Source organism: Haliaeetus albicilla, chromosome 8, assembly GCF_947461875.1.
Source record: "Haliaeetus albicilla chromosome 8, bHalAlb1.1, whole genome shotgun sequence".
Taxonomy (NCBI): domain Eukaryota; kingdom Metazoa; phylum Chordata; class Aves; order Accipitriformes; family Accipitridae; genus Haliaeetus; species Haliaeetus albicilla.
In genome coordinates, this window is record NC_091490.1 from 31,902,259 (window position 1) to 31,917,140 (window position 14,882).

Consider the following 14,882-nt stretch of genomic DNA (forward strand, 5'->3'; position numbering starts at 1 on the left):
AATACACATGCACACATCTCCTCATCACTTTGCTTTCCATTATGGGTTGGAATAATTTTTATTCAATGTTGCTAAAGGTCTGGGCCACAGTGTGCTTAGTTAAAGCTCCATGAACAGTTCTCGTGACCAAAAAAAAAATAAAAAATTTGTCAGAAAATCTCACCATAAACTCTGAGATCAATATCTCTTTGGCTCTCACCCGCAGCATTGACTGCAACACAAGTGTATTTTCCTGTGTCACTGATCTGAGCACTAGTCAATGCCAAGACTCGGCCCCCAGACAGAACCTGCAATACAAGCACGACACATTCAGAATACAATGTAAAACACAAGCAGAAAGAACTATTAGGTTTCATTTCAAAATGAAGTACTTGTTTTGCCACTGCTTCCCACCATTGCTCTGTTCTCTACACTATTCCCCGCACTCTGTTGCTCTCTTTTGATTGAGACTTGCAAAAGCAGTAGTCTATCTTCATGCAAGTCTGTAGGGAACTCCTAGCATTCACAAGCCTGCAGGATTTGGACATTTCTCCCTCTTATCAGTTTCAAACATTGTCACACCTTTTGTCTGTGCCCAGAACTGTCCCCATAGTACACAAATTTCCTCTCTTTCCTTTCAGATCGTAAAATTAGCTTTCTAAAAGCAACCATGCCCTCTCCTTTTAACTCTGAGATATCTCCTTACATCAGTGGTTGGTCTTTTTTTCTGAATTACTATTTTATGTAATGAGGTATTACATGATCTTGAAGCTCTACAGATCTCTTCAGCATAGGAATATGGTCCAGTGTCCTCTTCTTGCCAGTAAGTGAAAAATTTGTTGATGCAAACTCTTACTCAGTATGAAATCCGTTGAAAGGACCACCTTATTTCAACGTATCTATATCTTCCACTTCACACAGTAATTACTGGAGCTAAACTCGCACCAATAACCTGAGCAAAAGGCCTTATACTTCCATTCCAAATCCTCTAACTTATTCTGTTCCATGAAATTGCACCGGCTTAGAAGTCTCCTACCACAACAGGAAACAGCACAGATAGCAGGATTTGAACCCAGTACCTGGAGTCCATCACTAAAGCTGGACACCGGGCTACCATCTTTTAGCCATGTCAGAATAGGTGCAGGGATGCCTCTTGCTTCACACTCCAGTCGCACTAGATTATTAACCACCACTGTCACCATGTCGCTGCTGCCAGAGATCGATGGTGGGACTGAAAAAAAAAAAAAAGAAAATAAAGCTGAAACAGCTACATAAGAGTATTAATCACAATGAAAAGAAATGGGCTGCTTACTTTTGGACATCATTTCTCTTTCTGCAAGGCACTACATTGTTGGAAAGATTTGTCATGTCACTCCTACTGAACTCTTGTCATTTGTTTGCTCTGTGCCGAATCCTGCTCTTTCCTTGCATAAGCAGTCAGATAATTTCAATGAAACTGCTGTGAGCAAGGTAAGCGGGACTGGGCCCGCAGCCCAGAGGACAGCTGCGAAACCCAAGAACCATAACATAAAACCAGAAAATATTCCCTGAAATTTTTATAATACTCCATTTAGACCTTGTGAAAGGCAATAAGAGTGGTGGGTTTAAAGGAAGAATTTTATCATATAAGCCGCATAAAGCAAATACATACACAGAGTAATAAATTGGCCTTGCAGAGCATGTGTGAACATTTACCAGATTAGACTGTAGAACATCTGCCTGTCCGATGATAAAAAAACATCATATTGGAACATCTCAAAACACTTACTATAGATATACAGTCTAGCAAATTTTGTAGAGCTATGTTAAAAAAGGAGATAAGAAGTATTAAAAAAGGGAGATGTTTCATTTATCAGGAGAATTGAAAAAATTTTATTTGCTCCTACCACTAATAATTTAGTTACAAAGCTTTACAGTCAGTATCAGTAAGTCACTCCTAGAAAGAGATGAGGATGGTTGATCTACTCACACATATCCTATGTGAGGGGAAAAAAAAAAAAAGCACATAAAATTCTGTAGTGAAAAGAAGATTCATTAATAAATTCATCAACCTCTAACCACCTGTAACTCAGGCTACCTACTCTTAGATAAATTCCAGTAATAGCAGAAACGGCAGGAAAAAAACAAGCGTGATTTTATAATCTTTTTTCCCCACAGACACATGCACACAGTTCCCCTATTTCACTACAATAGCATCCATTGTTCTCAAAATGCCTGGAAAAGTTACAGTGGTGGGAAAGAAGTGAAAAAAACTTAATACAATGAAATCATATGAATATACTAAACTGGAATTCAACCTGCTTCCTTCAGTAGGCCTGCCTAGTTTCATTTAATGTTAAGTCTGCAGTATCAAGCACTGTTTTTAATGCAAAAATGATCTGATAATTTCTACCATAGCTACTGCATCCACAACACTATTAACAACAGAAGCTGTTGAATATGATCAGTAATCGACCAACATAGGTGCTCATTCACAATGTCAACTACCATACAGAAATCTAGAGCAGGCTTTCAGTAAATGCAGCATAACTTTCTGTGCTTGACGCTTCAGAGTCTGTTCTCCATTAGTTCTCCAAGTAGTCATTCTTGCTTCCACTATTCGGGGGGGAGGGGGGGGAACTCGATTTTTCTCTTCTCAAACTCATAAACTCTAAGTAAATTGGATGATAAACTTGTTCATGGTAAATTAAAAAAGCACTCCATTGTAAGCCTGGAACAACACAAGCTGAGTTAAGTAGGTTCATGGATAGGTGTTTCAGCTTCCTTTGATGCAATTAGTTCTGGCTGCAAGTGCATATATTTTGTTCTGGAAGGGGAAACAATTTTATGTGTCTAAGTCAGAAAGTATTAGTCCCTAGAAAACTCCAGACATATCCACTGAAATCCCACCACCCATAAAAAGACACGCATATACTTAGGAGTTATTTTTCATTTTTCGGTTTAACCAGAATAATGACCTTGGCTCTAAATATTTCCTCGGAATTAATCACTGGGTGGGGTTAATTGCCTTTGACCATGTCTTGAGCCATCAGTTTTTCCCATGATGGTCATTAACTCGATGGAAATGTACTGCCCAACTCATTATTTGTTAATTAACATTAATAGGAACTACATACTCTGCATGCATCTCAGCTGGGGACACTGTGCCAAATTTGGGCCACAGTTTTGCATGAAAGACTCCCACAGAAAACCAGCTACATGCATATGCATGTATCAAAGATAAGAATTTGGATTACAGCCCCATCCAAAAACCACTGAAATCAGTGGAAAAGCTCCAGTTTGGCTTTTGATCAGGTATCTGATGTCTGCAAACACCCACACTTCTACTTCATCTTATTAGATGCAGTACATTTTTCTTTAAAACTCTTGGATTATGAAAGAGCATTTGATCTGTGTCCTTTCTTTATCTACTGTAAGCTTTAAAGTCATCTACAGCAAAACCAAGCAATTGCAAGGTCTTCCAAATTGCTGAAGTGGTAACATAAATAACTCTTCCACAAATCTGGTGTCTCTGCTCATTCTTCCTAGAATTTACTTCCCTTACCACATTTTCCTAATTCAAAACATGTATTCTAATGTCACTGAAAAACAGAAGAGTGAATTTTCTTCCCTCTGACTCCTGCCGTATTTCTTCCAGTATGATGGTGTAATGAGCGATGGTAAGTCTGCTAAGCAGACTTGAAACTTGAAAAGTGCACGCACATGTTTTTCCTAAGTTTTATAATACTTACCAAGAACCTGAAGACTGTAAAATAACTCAGCTGTGCCTGCTGTGTTGACAGCCACACACTTGTAAACACCAGTGTCAGAGATCTGAGCACCCTCAATCTGCAGAACCTGCCCTCTGTTCAGAAAAGTGGCGCTTGCAGCACCGGTAAGCGGACGATCGTCTTTGTACCACATGATAGCTGCATAATGAAAGGAAAGATGGAAAAGTTGCCAAAAATATCCCCATTACGAACAATGGGACCAAACAGTCTTCCAACTTTCCATCTAAGTTTTCAGATAACACCAACATAACACCAAAACTTAAAAACCAATATCAATACTACTCATTATTAATAACAATAAAAAGTAACTAGAAAATTAGGAAATCTGTAACATTTGTAGAAAATACTGACTATGCCTACAGAATTCAATAGCAAACTTGACACTACCATCCATGTGCACCATATATTTATGAAAAAATGTTCTGAAGTTAAAAAATTATCACACAAAGTATATTTTGGGGATACAAAGGGGCTTACTCATCTCATACCAAGGTCAACAGCAGCTGTTTAAAAATATGCAATAATATGATATGTATAATTTTTTCACCTGTTACCTAAAGTATTGATACATTAAACTGAACCACCTGGGAAAGTTTACAGAATCAAGATGCAAGCTATCAAATCAAAGTTCAACTGGCAGATGGAAAAACTGAAAATAAAAATAGCAGCCAGAAAACTGCTATTGCTCCAAAAGAAAATTTTATATCAACAAAATCCGAGGGCTTTTTTGCATCTCAGCCAAAAGATGGCACCCTCCATCAGCAGAATGTGAAACTAATGCTTTATTGGCATCACTTCACTATTCAGTAAGATGAAACTGCTACTCACTGAATAATTTTCTGTAGCACACAAGTTTTCTGTGAAAGACACAGACTCAAAAAGTAATCTGGCCTGAATGATGAACAAGAGTGCATGCAAACTTCTTTCTTTTTCATTGTGATGTTGTGCTATCACTTTTCTTAGTTAATGTCATATCTTAACATTAGTATGTAGCATCACATCATACATAGAAGAGGAGACCAAACTGGTTTAGTGTATAAATTATATGAACTCCATCATTTCAATTGTTTGTTCTAAAATAACTGACAATTTGATGAGAAAAATAGGGTGCGAAACAGATATAAAATCCTTATGTTTTTATAAAATTTTACATATACCCCCAATAATTTCAAATTTTGTTTTATACAGGTATAAATGATTCTAGAAAATAATACTTTGCTGAGAATTAATTATTTTAAAAGGTAGAGAAGGTGAACCTGGATGATCATCTGAAATTTAGTAACACCGTTATTCTGAAAATGGGACTATCATCAGCACAAGAATAAATTGCTATACTAGATATAAGATATGTTATACACTATTCCCCAAGTTTTGCTTTACAATCATTAATACAAAAAATAATTAATACAGAAAATTATTCTTGTATTAACATGTTATTTTTATATCCCATCAGAAGAAGGTGGGAAGAAAAAGCACACATTAGAAAAAAGAAGGCAATAATTTTTTATCTGCACATCTCAAAAAAAAACCAACAAAAAAAGATTAACTGTAAAAAAAAAGCTAATCCAAAAATCCTAGCACTGAAACAATCCCAGCAATGAAGTAACTAAAATCCAGATTGCTTTAGATTTTTTTCAGTTCAGAAATAATTCAAAAGATCCATTAGTGTAAACAGGAATCAAACTCATTCAGCTCTCGCTTGGGTAGATGTCTATGATTTCTATGGGAAACTTGCCTTTGAAAAAAAAAAAGAAAACAAAATTATAATTCCACAAAATGTGAGGAAAATAAAACACAAACAGATATACACAGCCTAGTTTTCAAAGCTTAGAATATAAAGAGAACCTACAAATTCATTAGTATAATTTATCATTGGGGCAAGCCATAGAAAGCACTGTACACACACAGAAAATCTACTCATTTTCACAGGCAAAGGGCCCAGACCAAAGAGCCTCCTATAAATTTCAATAGACTTTATCTAAGTCCTAGACATGGTCACATTTGACAGGCACAGTCAATACACAAGGTATTGTTTTAAGTCTGCCTTACACTATAAAATATTGACCTGACAGGGGAAAAGAGTGGATGTGTTTAAAGCTGATTTAGCAGAAGTCTCACAATATTCTTGCCTATGGACAGGACATTGCTATACAGGCAAGGGAGTAGATTATCCTTCTGTTTTTCATTCATTTAATTAAAAATGGTGGGGATTACCGAATTCCTCAATACTTACTCCATGTCAGTTGATATATTGAGATTTCCCATTATACATAGCGTTTAATAGTTTCTAGCTAGTTCAAAACCCACAGAACTAAACATTCAGAATATCCATTATTTTCAAAAGACACATAAAAGTGAAAACCGTTTATCAGATCTGCTTCATGTTCCCAAAGGTGCATGTGCATACCTGGCAGAGGGTTCCCAGATGCTCTACATTCAAGATGTATTGGATTATTCACCACTACTGTTTCATTCAACATTTTCCCTGTATCTTCCAGACTGGGCGGTTCTGGGAAAAGACAAAAGCATCAGGTTTTCATTAATCCAGCCACTCAGCTAGCAGAACATCCAATCACAAAGTAATCTGCCCTCTGAGAAACTTTGGGCAATGAATTGTACAAGCTTCAACTAACTGCTGGATAACCGAGGAATTTCTCAAGGAAGTTCGTCTTTAAAATGGGAATACTCTCTAATTATATAACCTCATTAGTGTTAAGAGGAATAAAACATTATTTTTATTACTTTCTATTTTTTCACAAAAAATGGCACTTAAAATGGACTTGCAGGAAATGGGTGCGCAACACAGAACAGTAATTCTTCTAATGCGGCAAGCTCATCTCACTTGAACTGGTAAAATCAAACGGAATGTTGTACACAGCAAGTGTATTTACTAAAGTTTATGAATTTGTAACATGACAGAAACACCAGATAATGACACTTCAAACATGAAGACTGAGAGCAAAAGAGATATTTACGAGCATGGGACTGACACTAGAATCAACTATGATGCAATTATCACAGTATAACATGAGTGTGGTTTCTCTTTCTAAGTCTCACCCATGGAGATGCTGCAATCTCCATTTCAGTTTAACATTTTCCAGTTACTGACTCCATCTGACAATAAAAGTCAACATAATCATAATCATCATGAGCATTTTGCCACAGTCGATCCCTGCACCTCCTGTATCCTTTGAGGATTGAGTCACATCAAGAATGCACAATACCTCGTGACCAATTCTGAGGCAAATATACATAAATCATGGTGAGAGCATTTATTAAATTCACATGCAAACAGCAGCTTCTCAGGTTTCCCTGATTCCTTTTATACTGTTTTTAGATGCGAAGTAAAATTCTTTTTAATGAGTCTGAAAAATCCCCTCATAAGAGAATGTTTCTTTCTCAGAAAAGTCATTCCTGTAAAATTTCCCCATTGCAAGGTCCCAGGGAATGCCGTTATCCCCAGAAGACTTGGACCAAATATCATATCTTGATTCAGAAACATAAAGTACCCTTCTGAGTGGTGGGTTAGTGGCAATGCGTTTGGCTTCTTGGGGTACCTCTGAACAGAAGAGTTAAATGGAAAGGCATTCATTTTCGTGGCCCTCAGTACCACACGACAAAGGCTAAATCCCAAGAATGACAGCTTTTGCCCTGAATTCTTACTAATGGAGTGGGACAAAGAAAGAAAACTGGGATGGATGTGCAGAGACAACAAAAAAGCCAGAGAGCTTAAAAGAGAAGGGAATACAGATGTGAAAAAGCTGCCTTAAAACAGCCATGTTTAGCTTCTAACTAGAAGCAGAAACATTACCATGTACATGAAGCCGAACGTGCTGTTGGGCTTCTCCTGCAGCATTTGTTGCCACACAAGTGTATCGGCCAGCATCTTCTAGCAGGGCCTTGACAACTTGCAGAATACGGCCTGAAGACTCCAGCTGTACCAAAACAGAGAGCAGGGAACCACTTTACACAACAATCCCAGGCAGAGCTGCTAAGCGTAATGGGAAAGCAGACGCTTACACCGAATACAGTCAGTTTCATCTTTCTTCTAACCTGGGGCTAATATTCATGCAAAAGGTGTCTTGGTAATTCAGAGACTTCAGTCTTCCTGGGACAACAGGATTATTAGCTGTACAGCTAGCTGTAAGGAGACCTAGATGGCAGAGGGGCAGGCAAGCAAAGTGAAGAGGAGGCTGCAGGCAGAGAGAGCTGCCACTGGCAAGATGTCAAAACTGCTCCAGCCTAAAGTAAATCAAAGACATTACAAGCGTTCAATCCCCTGGAGCGTGCAAGCACTGGGAAAGGCTGTTCATTGAAACTCAGAATTTCAGTGAGAAGGGAATGTATAGGCAGGTGCTGCAATAGCAGTGCTTATAGAAAAACTCGTGTCATCCTGCTTCACAGTGACAAGTGGGTAGAGCCACCTCATAACCGGCAGACAACCATACCTTGAAGGTTAAAGCACAACTGAAAGGAGCTGGATGCTGAATTTACAGTCATGGACTCTTCCGATATGGAGGTGTCTAACAGGATTCAGTCTACTAAAGAGTGCTATTCAATCTGAGATATCGTCCTATTCAGGTAAAAAGCCCATCACTCTCCAGGATGGATCTTTAGCATCTTTATATTACAGCATGAGGGAAGCAAAAGGAAAAGAAGCACTAACATGTATAATTTATGATAACTATCTTTCATGGTTTGGATCCCATAAAAGAGTAGTGCTTACTCTTGTATTTCCTCTGGCTGTGTTTACTGGTTGACCATCTTTTAACCAAGTTATGGAAGGGCTGGGAATGCCATTGGCTATGCACTGCAGTGTCACAGGTTTGTATATCACAACAACTGTCTCAGAAGTCCCAGCTGATTTGATGGTTGGAGGAACTGGAAGAAGCACCAGAAACAAAAATGAAGTATTATTTGAACATACACATTTAAATATATAGAAGCAGTATCACACAGGTAAGAGCAGCTCTACTTCTATTTCATCTACTCTCATCTCCGATTTTTCAACTCACTAATACAAATAAACATTTACAGAAAACTTGAGCACCTTCTTGCCAGTAATTTAAAATAAAGGCAGTCTGCTTCTTCCCCCACCACACCCCTTGAGTAACCTACCATGCACAGTAACATCAAATTCTCTTTCATGTTCTCCTGCCTTATTTGCAGCCACACATTTATACCGGCCAGTGTCTGACACTTGAGCTCGAGGGATGAGAAGTTTTTGTCCATTTAGTAAGATCTTATGTCCACCTCTCTCTTCAACTGGTTGACCATCTTTCAGCCACCTACCGAAAAGAAAGTACAAACTCAGATCTCTATGAAAGTAAGATCAACAACACTCCTAAAATACACATAATTCTACTAAACAGAATTTCCAGGAAGGTTTGGAGATGTCAGGTAGTATTCTGCTTTTATTAGTGCCATGGACCAAAATGGTTTATCAGGAGAATGGAGTATAGGGGAACAGGCATTAAAGAAGTCAGAAAGGTTGACAGCTGGGAAGCTGTAGTGAAAGCAGATGTCACCAACTGAGGCAGACAGAAATCTCCAAAGCAAAAGCAATCACTGGTGGCAGATGAAAAGTGCACTGTTGCATTAACAAGGGAACAAGAGTTTTGTCAGCTCTTGTTATCTATCCTAGTTTCCAGGACATGCATATGGGTACAACATACCAAACTACTTTAAAATAAAACCCTGATCCTGCCATGTGTGTGCCTGACACTGTCTTCAGTGAAGCCAGGAGTTTCTCCTCCACACATTAACCATCACTAAATAGCATGGGCAGTTCATAAAGACCACCTCCAAGCTCACCTAATCAATCAGCAGATTTTTTTTTTTCTACTGTCATATCAATCCCCTTACGTGATAGTTGGTGAGGGTGTCCCTGCTGCCAAACAATCCAGCTCCAAAGGACTATGAAGAATCACAATGTAGTCCAAGAGCTCATCCCCACCTTCCACAAATGGTGGGACTGTAAGAGAAAAATCCATCAACAGAAACATTTAAGCATCAGAAATATCATGAAAGTATCTCAAATAGTAATGTTAAAAACAAAATAATTTTGACATCTACCTCACTTTGGGACACGTACTGCTTTATAGTTCATTATGAACCACTATTTCTTTTTGAAGAGAAACATTTACCTAATTATGTTCTCATTCTTCTCCACTGTTTCTTGGTTTTTTGTTTGTTTTTTCCAGATTCTGTCAGAACGATCCTGTGAATGGGGGGTGGGGGGAGGTACATGACTTCTAGCACCCTCTGTCAGCAGGAGAAAACAGAAGTGCAAAAGACCGTCTTCCAGGTCCTCTTCACCCTGTCTCATTGTCTCCCAGGAGTGGGTGGGCTGGGGAGGAAGCACTGCCATACAGCTCCTCCCAGCTCCTTCACTGACTAGCAAGACCTGTGAGATATACCTTGAGCAGCAGAATGGATGCTCTACATCTGCATGCAATAGTATACTCAAGAGAGCAGTTCAAAGCCTAAAAACCAAGCCTTTACAGTTCTTAAATAAACCCTTCCATGTCGGGAGAATGTGATTAACATCTGTACAATTCATTACCTAGAGATATTCAGAAGGGACTGCTGAGATGCAGACTGTAGTAAAGGATTGAATGGAAAAAGAAGGAAAAAATCTTTTACAAGGAGAGGTTCAAAATTTGCACAATACAACTCAAATTCAGAGAAAGATGTTCTCTCCCCAGAGGCAACTGTTCAGTGATATTTTTAATGGATATCTTTCATATCCATAATTTTCTTCTATGAAGGCAAGTTAGAAGAATTTTAAAGGTTACTGAGAATAGTATTTACCTACTATGTGCACAAAAACTCTTAAAGAACTAACCTGAAAGTAAGAGTCTTCAAACCATCCTGTAACCCTGTGTGCAGTACAGTGCTCAGGACTAGATATGTAGCTTGACTAACTGATCTTTTGTATAACGATACCAACAAAAATAAAAACATACTTTATTAGGTTTATGGAAATCTGATAAATCAGTAGTTCTATTGTTCACACACCTAAGATTTCAACTTCATATTTGATTTCTTGTTCTCCAGCTATGCTTGTGGCCACACACAAATACTGGCCCCGGTCAGCCTCAACGGCATTCAGAATCTCCAGCTTCTTCCCACCAGATACAATGCGGAGGTTGTCGCTTGCTTTCACAGGCACACCATCTTTTAACCAGGTAAGGAGAGGCAGAGGGTTGCCAGCAGCTTTACACTCCAATGTCAGTGAACTGCCAGCAACCACCTGCCTGTTCTGGGCTGTGTCAGCATCACCCTCAATTACTGGAGGAACTGTAGAAAGGAAAAAATGTATTGCAAGCCATTAATTCTGTAGCCAGAAAATGTATTAAAAGCAAATGGGTTAGTTCCTTCCCACCCACTTTGGCTCTCTATGCCATTATGTCACACACAATTTCATGTGAGAATTTGCTGCTGGGGCAAGCCAAGACAAAGGAGAAACAGAGAAGTCAAATGATGTAGTTCAACATTGACCAGTTGTATAAAATAGAGGATCTGCAGGGCTTTGGGATGGAAGAACTAAATATGAAGGTCTTAAAACAGTACGCTAAAGATCCCACCCAGAGCAGCTATTTCAGGTAAGTGCTGTTCAGCATGCACATGTGAGAAAGAGAAAGGATACATGGAGAAGAAATCGTTTCCATACTTCACTAAAGCATGGTATCAAGGCCTGTGAAGTCAAGAGCTTTTTGAGACTCACATAAAGCACAGGGTGCAAAGTTCCCTCTACATGGCCCTGCTAGCACAGGCCTGTCTCTAAATGCAGCCACTGACTGCTGTGCACCTTTGACAGGCCTGCAAAGCCTGCTGACGTTACAAAGGCAGAAAAGCTTTCAGGATGCACTTCCTGTAACATGGCAAACAACCAAGTTCAATAAACTCTCACTTACCATAGACATCCACATCATATATTTTCTCAGCAGCTCCAGCAGCATTGGTCACATGGCAAGTATATTTTGCAGAATCTGATACTTGGGCCTGAGGTATCTGCAGGAATTGCCCTCTATCCACATACAGAGCTTGGGGGCTGGAAATAATCGGGCGTCCATCTTTGTACCATGTAATGGTAGGAACAGGGATTCCCTTGGTTTCGCATTCCAAATTTATAAGATTGTTAAGAAGCGCTGATACCTCCGTGGTAATATTTCCTCCTTTAATACTAGGAGGGACTATTTCAAAAGACAAAACAACAACATTAAAACCTTAGTATACAAGTCTGTGCAGATTTAAATGGATTAAACATTAGAATACTGTTAGAATAAAAGATTTTAGCTTAATCAGACTTCCAATCCTTCCTGGTGTTCTTTCTTTGTTTTTTTTCCCAGCAGAGTTATACATTGCCTGTACAATTCTCTGGAGCACACAAAGAGTTGAAAGCATGACAAGAACACAACATAAAGGGCCACCATATATTTAAGAAACAAGTGCCACAGCAAGGGGCACTGCAGAGCATTGCTGCCTCACTAGAGGTACGTGGAAACATTTTTACCTTCTAGGCTCCAACACAGACTCCCAGAATGGTTTGGGTTGGAAGGGACCTTAAAGATCATCTAGTCCACCCCCCCCTACCATGGGACAGCTGGGCCTCCACGCATCCTGCAATGCATTTGGGCATGGCTCTGCCTCTTCCCTGCCTCTGAGGGGTAAAGAAAGAGCAACCCCTGTATACCTTGGGAGGTGCATCCTCCCAACAAGGAACAGCGACCTGCTATTTAAAATACCACATACATCCAAGAGCCTCTACGACTAGAGTGGGAACTGCTCAGTACACAAAACTTCTGAAGGTGAAGTCACTTACTTTGAGACTAAATATGAGCTTAACAGTCTAGCTTTATGCTCCTATTTTTGAAACTTTTGGCCCGTAGTCATTTCCCTTGCTCACTATGCAGCAGTACTCGGATTTTTCTAGCAAACAAGCTCTCGTGTAAATCAGCCAATATAAAGAGTTTGTAAATCTCTGTAGAAGTAATAAAAACACAGTGCAATTGGCAACAACTAAATTTATGACTGCTGAAAGTACCAGACACATCTGGCAGACACATTAACTCCTCTGCTGCCAAACATGCTCAGTATATCCTAGACTTCCACTGACTTCCATAGTGTTCATTTAAAATGCCACTGTAGAAACATAAAGCACAGTGCCAGTGAATGGATCTACACCTATGAGATGGGTCTTGCAGATTATCAAACCATGCTGAAATATTTTCCTAACTAAACAATTTGTGTGCAAAAATACACAAACCTTTAAAATATGCTGAAACACACCCAGTTCAAAGGAGAATACATTTCTCTATCAGCAAATGCTTTCATCCACAGAGATGTGGAATGGTTTTAACATGCTTTTTTGGGAAAATATCAAAGCCAAAAGTAGAGCTAAACAGCTAAAACCAAGTAAGAACTAGCAAGAATTAGCATCTAGGTTCCTCACTCTGTGGGCTTCCATTTGTTCAACCAGGATTAATGAGAAGTTTAAAAGAGAGATTCCATTCTGCTATGACAAATTCAGCTCTCTTCTGAAGAACCTGAAGTAAGGTCTACTCATCTGCGAGGATTTTATTTGTGTGGGGGTTTTATTTCCTCTAATTTCACAACAGCCACAATCACCTGCAAGTTCTCACAGCATTTTCTTTGCTCCTGATGGAAAAAGACTTCACTATGACTGGTGTACAGGCATATTTCTGTGCATGTGGTTGCTCCATGCTTCAGAAACATCCCAGATGAGGGAAATAATGTATAATAAGTTCACAGTTATCCGAAGAAAAGACACACAATCTTCAGAAGCAAATCCATAGTAAATGAGGACTCATCAGCTTAAGGGCTCACAGATTCAAATCCCCACCCTTCGTACTCCGGGCACAAGAGTGTTATGCCACCTATAGATTTCTGCACTTGTTTTGCCCTAATTTCTGCTAGCACTGTGCTCTCTCAGTTTTCAGGTTTGACTGGGCTTTCACACATTCTTTGTCTTCCAAACTGAAAAACTCTTCCTCTTGTGTCCTCTGAAGCCTTCCTTCAAACGCTGCTTCTTCCTTCTTCCATGAATCTTTCCCCTCCTTTTCTCCCAGTTGATAATCTCCTAATTTACATTAAACTTATTTACACTAATCACAGGAACTGCCTGTTCTCCATGTCTTTGCTAAGATTCCACTGCTTATAAAAACACAAGAAGTATACTCAGTGTGCTATATACTTCACAAAAATAATAATGTTAACATGGTTATCTCATGCTAGTGCTTCTTCTATTCCTATAAATGACCTCACTTGCTATAAATGATGTCCATTTACACCAATTTAAGCAAGATGACATAGCACACTACCTGAAGATCATCTGGAACATTCTTTTTCAAAGATTATTTGGGTCTGATTCTTACTTTTCACTTTGTTTTATATTTCTGCACTAACTTTAACCTATTCCTGGCTGAATTTACTCCTAGCCCTAGGTTAAGGAAAATAAGACCATAAATGTATTAAAATAAAAATCTTCTAATTAATTTTCTCCTCCCTAAGACAGATCAAAATATGAAGCCAATGTGATAATAAAATAATTCAGTTGAAACTAACTAATAGCAACATTTGAGAAGGCCCTTCAAGATTTTTGGCTTTCACCAATTAGAAAATAATAAAAAGCACATAAATGCCACTTAAAAGCCAAGCTTGCAAAGACTACATCCATAAGTAACTTGATACATACTAACACTCAAAAAGAATACTCATCTGTTCACAAAGTAGTAAGTTACGTTTACACACAAATTTTGCAGGATCAGAGCCTTAATTTATATTTGTCTGAGTATCTCCATTCAAAAAAGAAACCTTATGAGTAGAATTAAAGGATCTTCTAGGATCAGGCATTCTATAAACTTACCATGGATGATCAGCTTGACCTCTTTAACTTGTTTGCCAGCAGTGTTGGTGGCACTGCATTGATAACGACCTTTGTCAATCCTTCGAGAACTCTTTATGTGTAGAACTTGATCTTTGTCCAGAAGCTCAACATTGGGATCACCCAAAAACAAGGGCCTGGAACAGAGATTATTTTGGTTCACAGAACTCTGACCCCATCCTTTCAACATTAATTACACAAACGTACTTTCCTCGGGTTGTCTG

The 14,882-nt window shown here is 38.8% G+C and overlaps 1 protein-coding gene across 1 annotated transcript in view; it reads right to left on the bottom strand.

Annotated features, from left to right (window-relative positions):
* The window catches only part of HMCN1 (hemicentin 1), a 210,070-nt gene that overhangs the window by 85,977 nt on the left and 109,211 nt on the right, over nt 1-14,882 (bottom strand). Inside the window, exons 30-40 of the mRNA XM_069789569.1 lie at nt 14,641-14,795; nt 11,669-11,947; nt 10,770-11,051; nt 9,615-9,723; nt 8,868-9,037; nt 8,476-8,630; nt 7,561-7,684; nt 6,157-6,258; nt 3,711-3,887; nt 1,059-1,210; nt 164-287 (exon numbers count right to left, since the gene is read on the bottom strand). Of these exons, the coding sequence (XP_069645670.1) occupies nt 164-287; nt 1,059-1,210; nt 3,711-3,887; nt 6,157-6,258; nt 7,561-7,684; nt 8,476-8,630; nt 8,868-9,037; nt 9,615-9,723; nt 10,770-11,051; nt 11,669-11,947; nt 14,641-14,795 (1,829 nt within the window). The remainder of the gene's footprint in view (nt 1-163; nt 288-1,058; nt 1,211-3,710; nt 3,888-6,156; nt 6,259-7,560; nt 7,685-8,475; nt 8,631-8,867; nt 9,038-9,614; nt 9,724-10,769; nt 11,052-11,668; nt 11,948-14,640; nt 14,796-14,882) is intronic.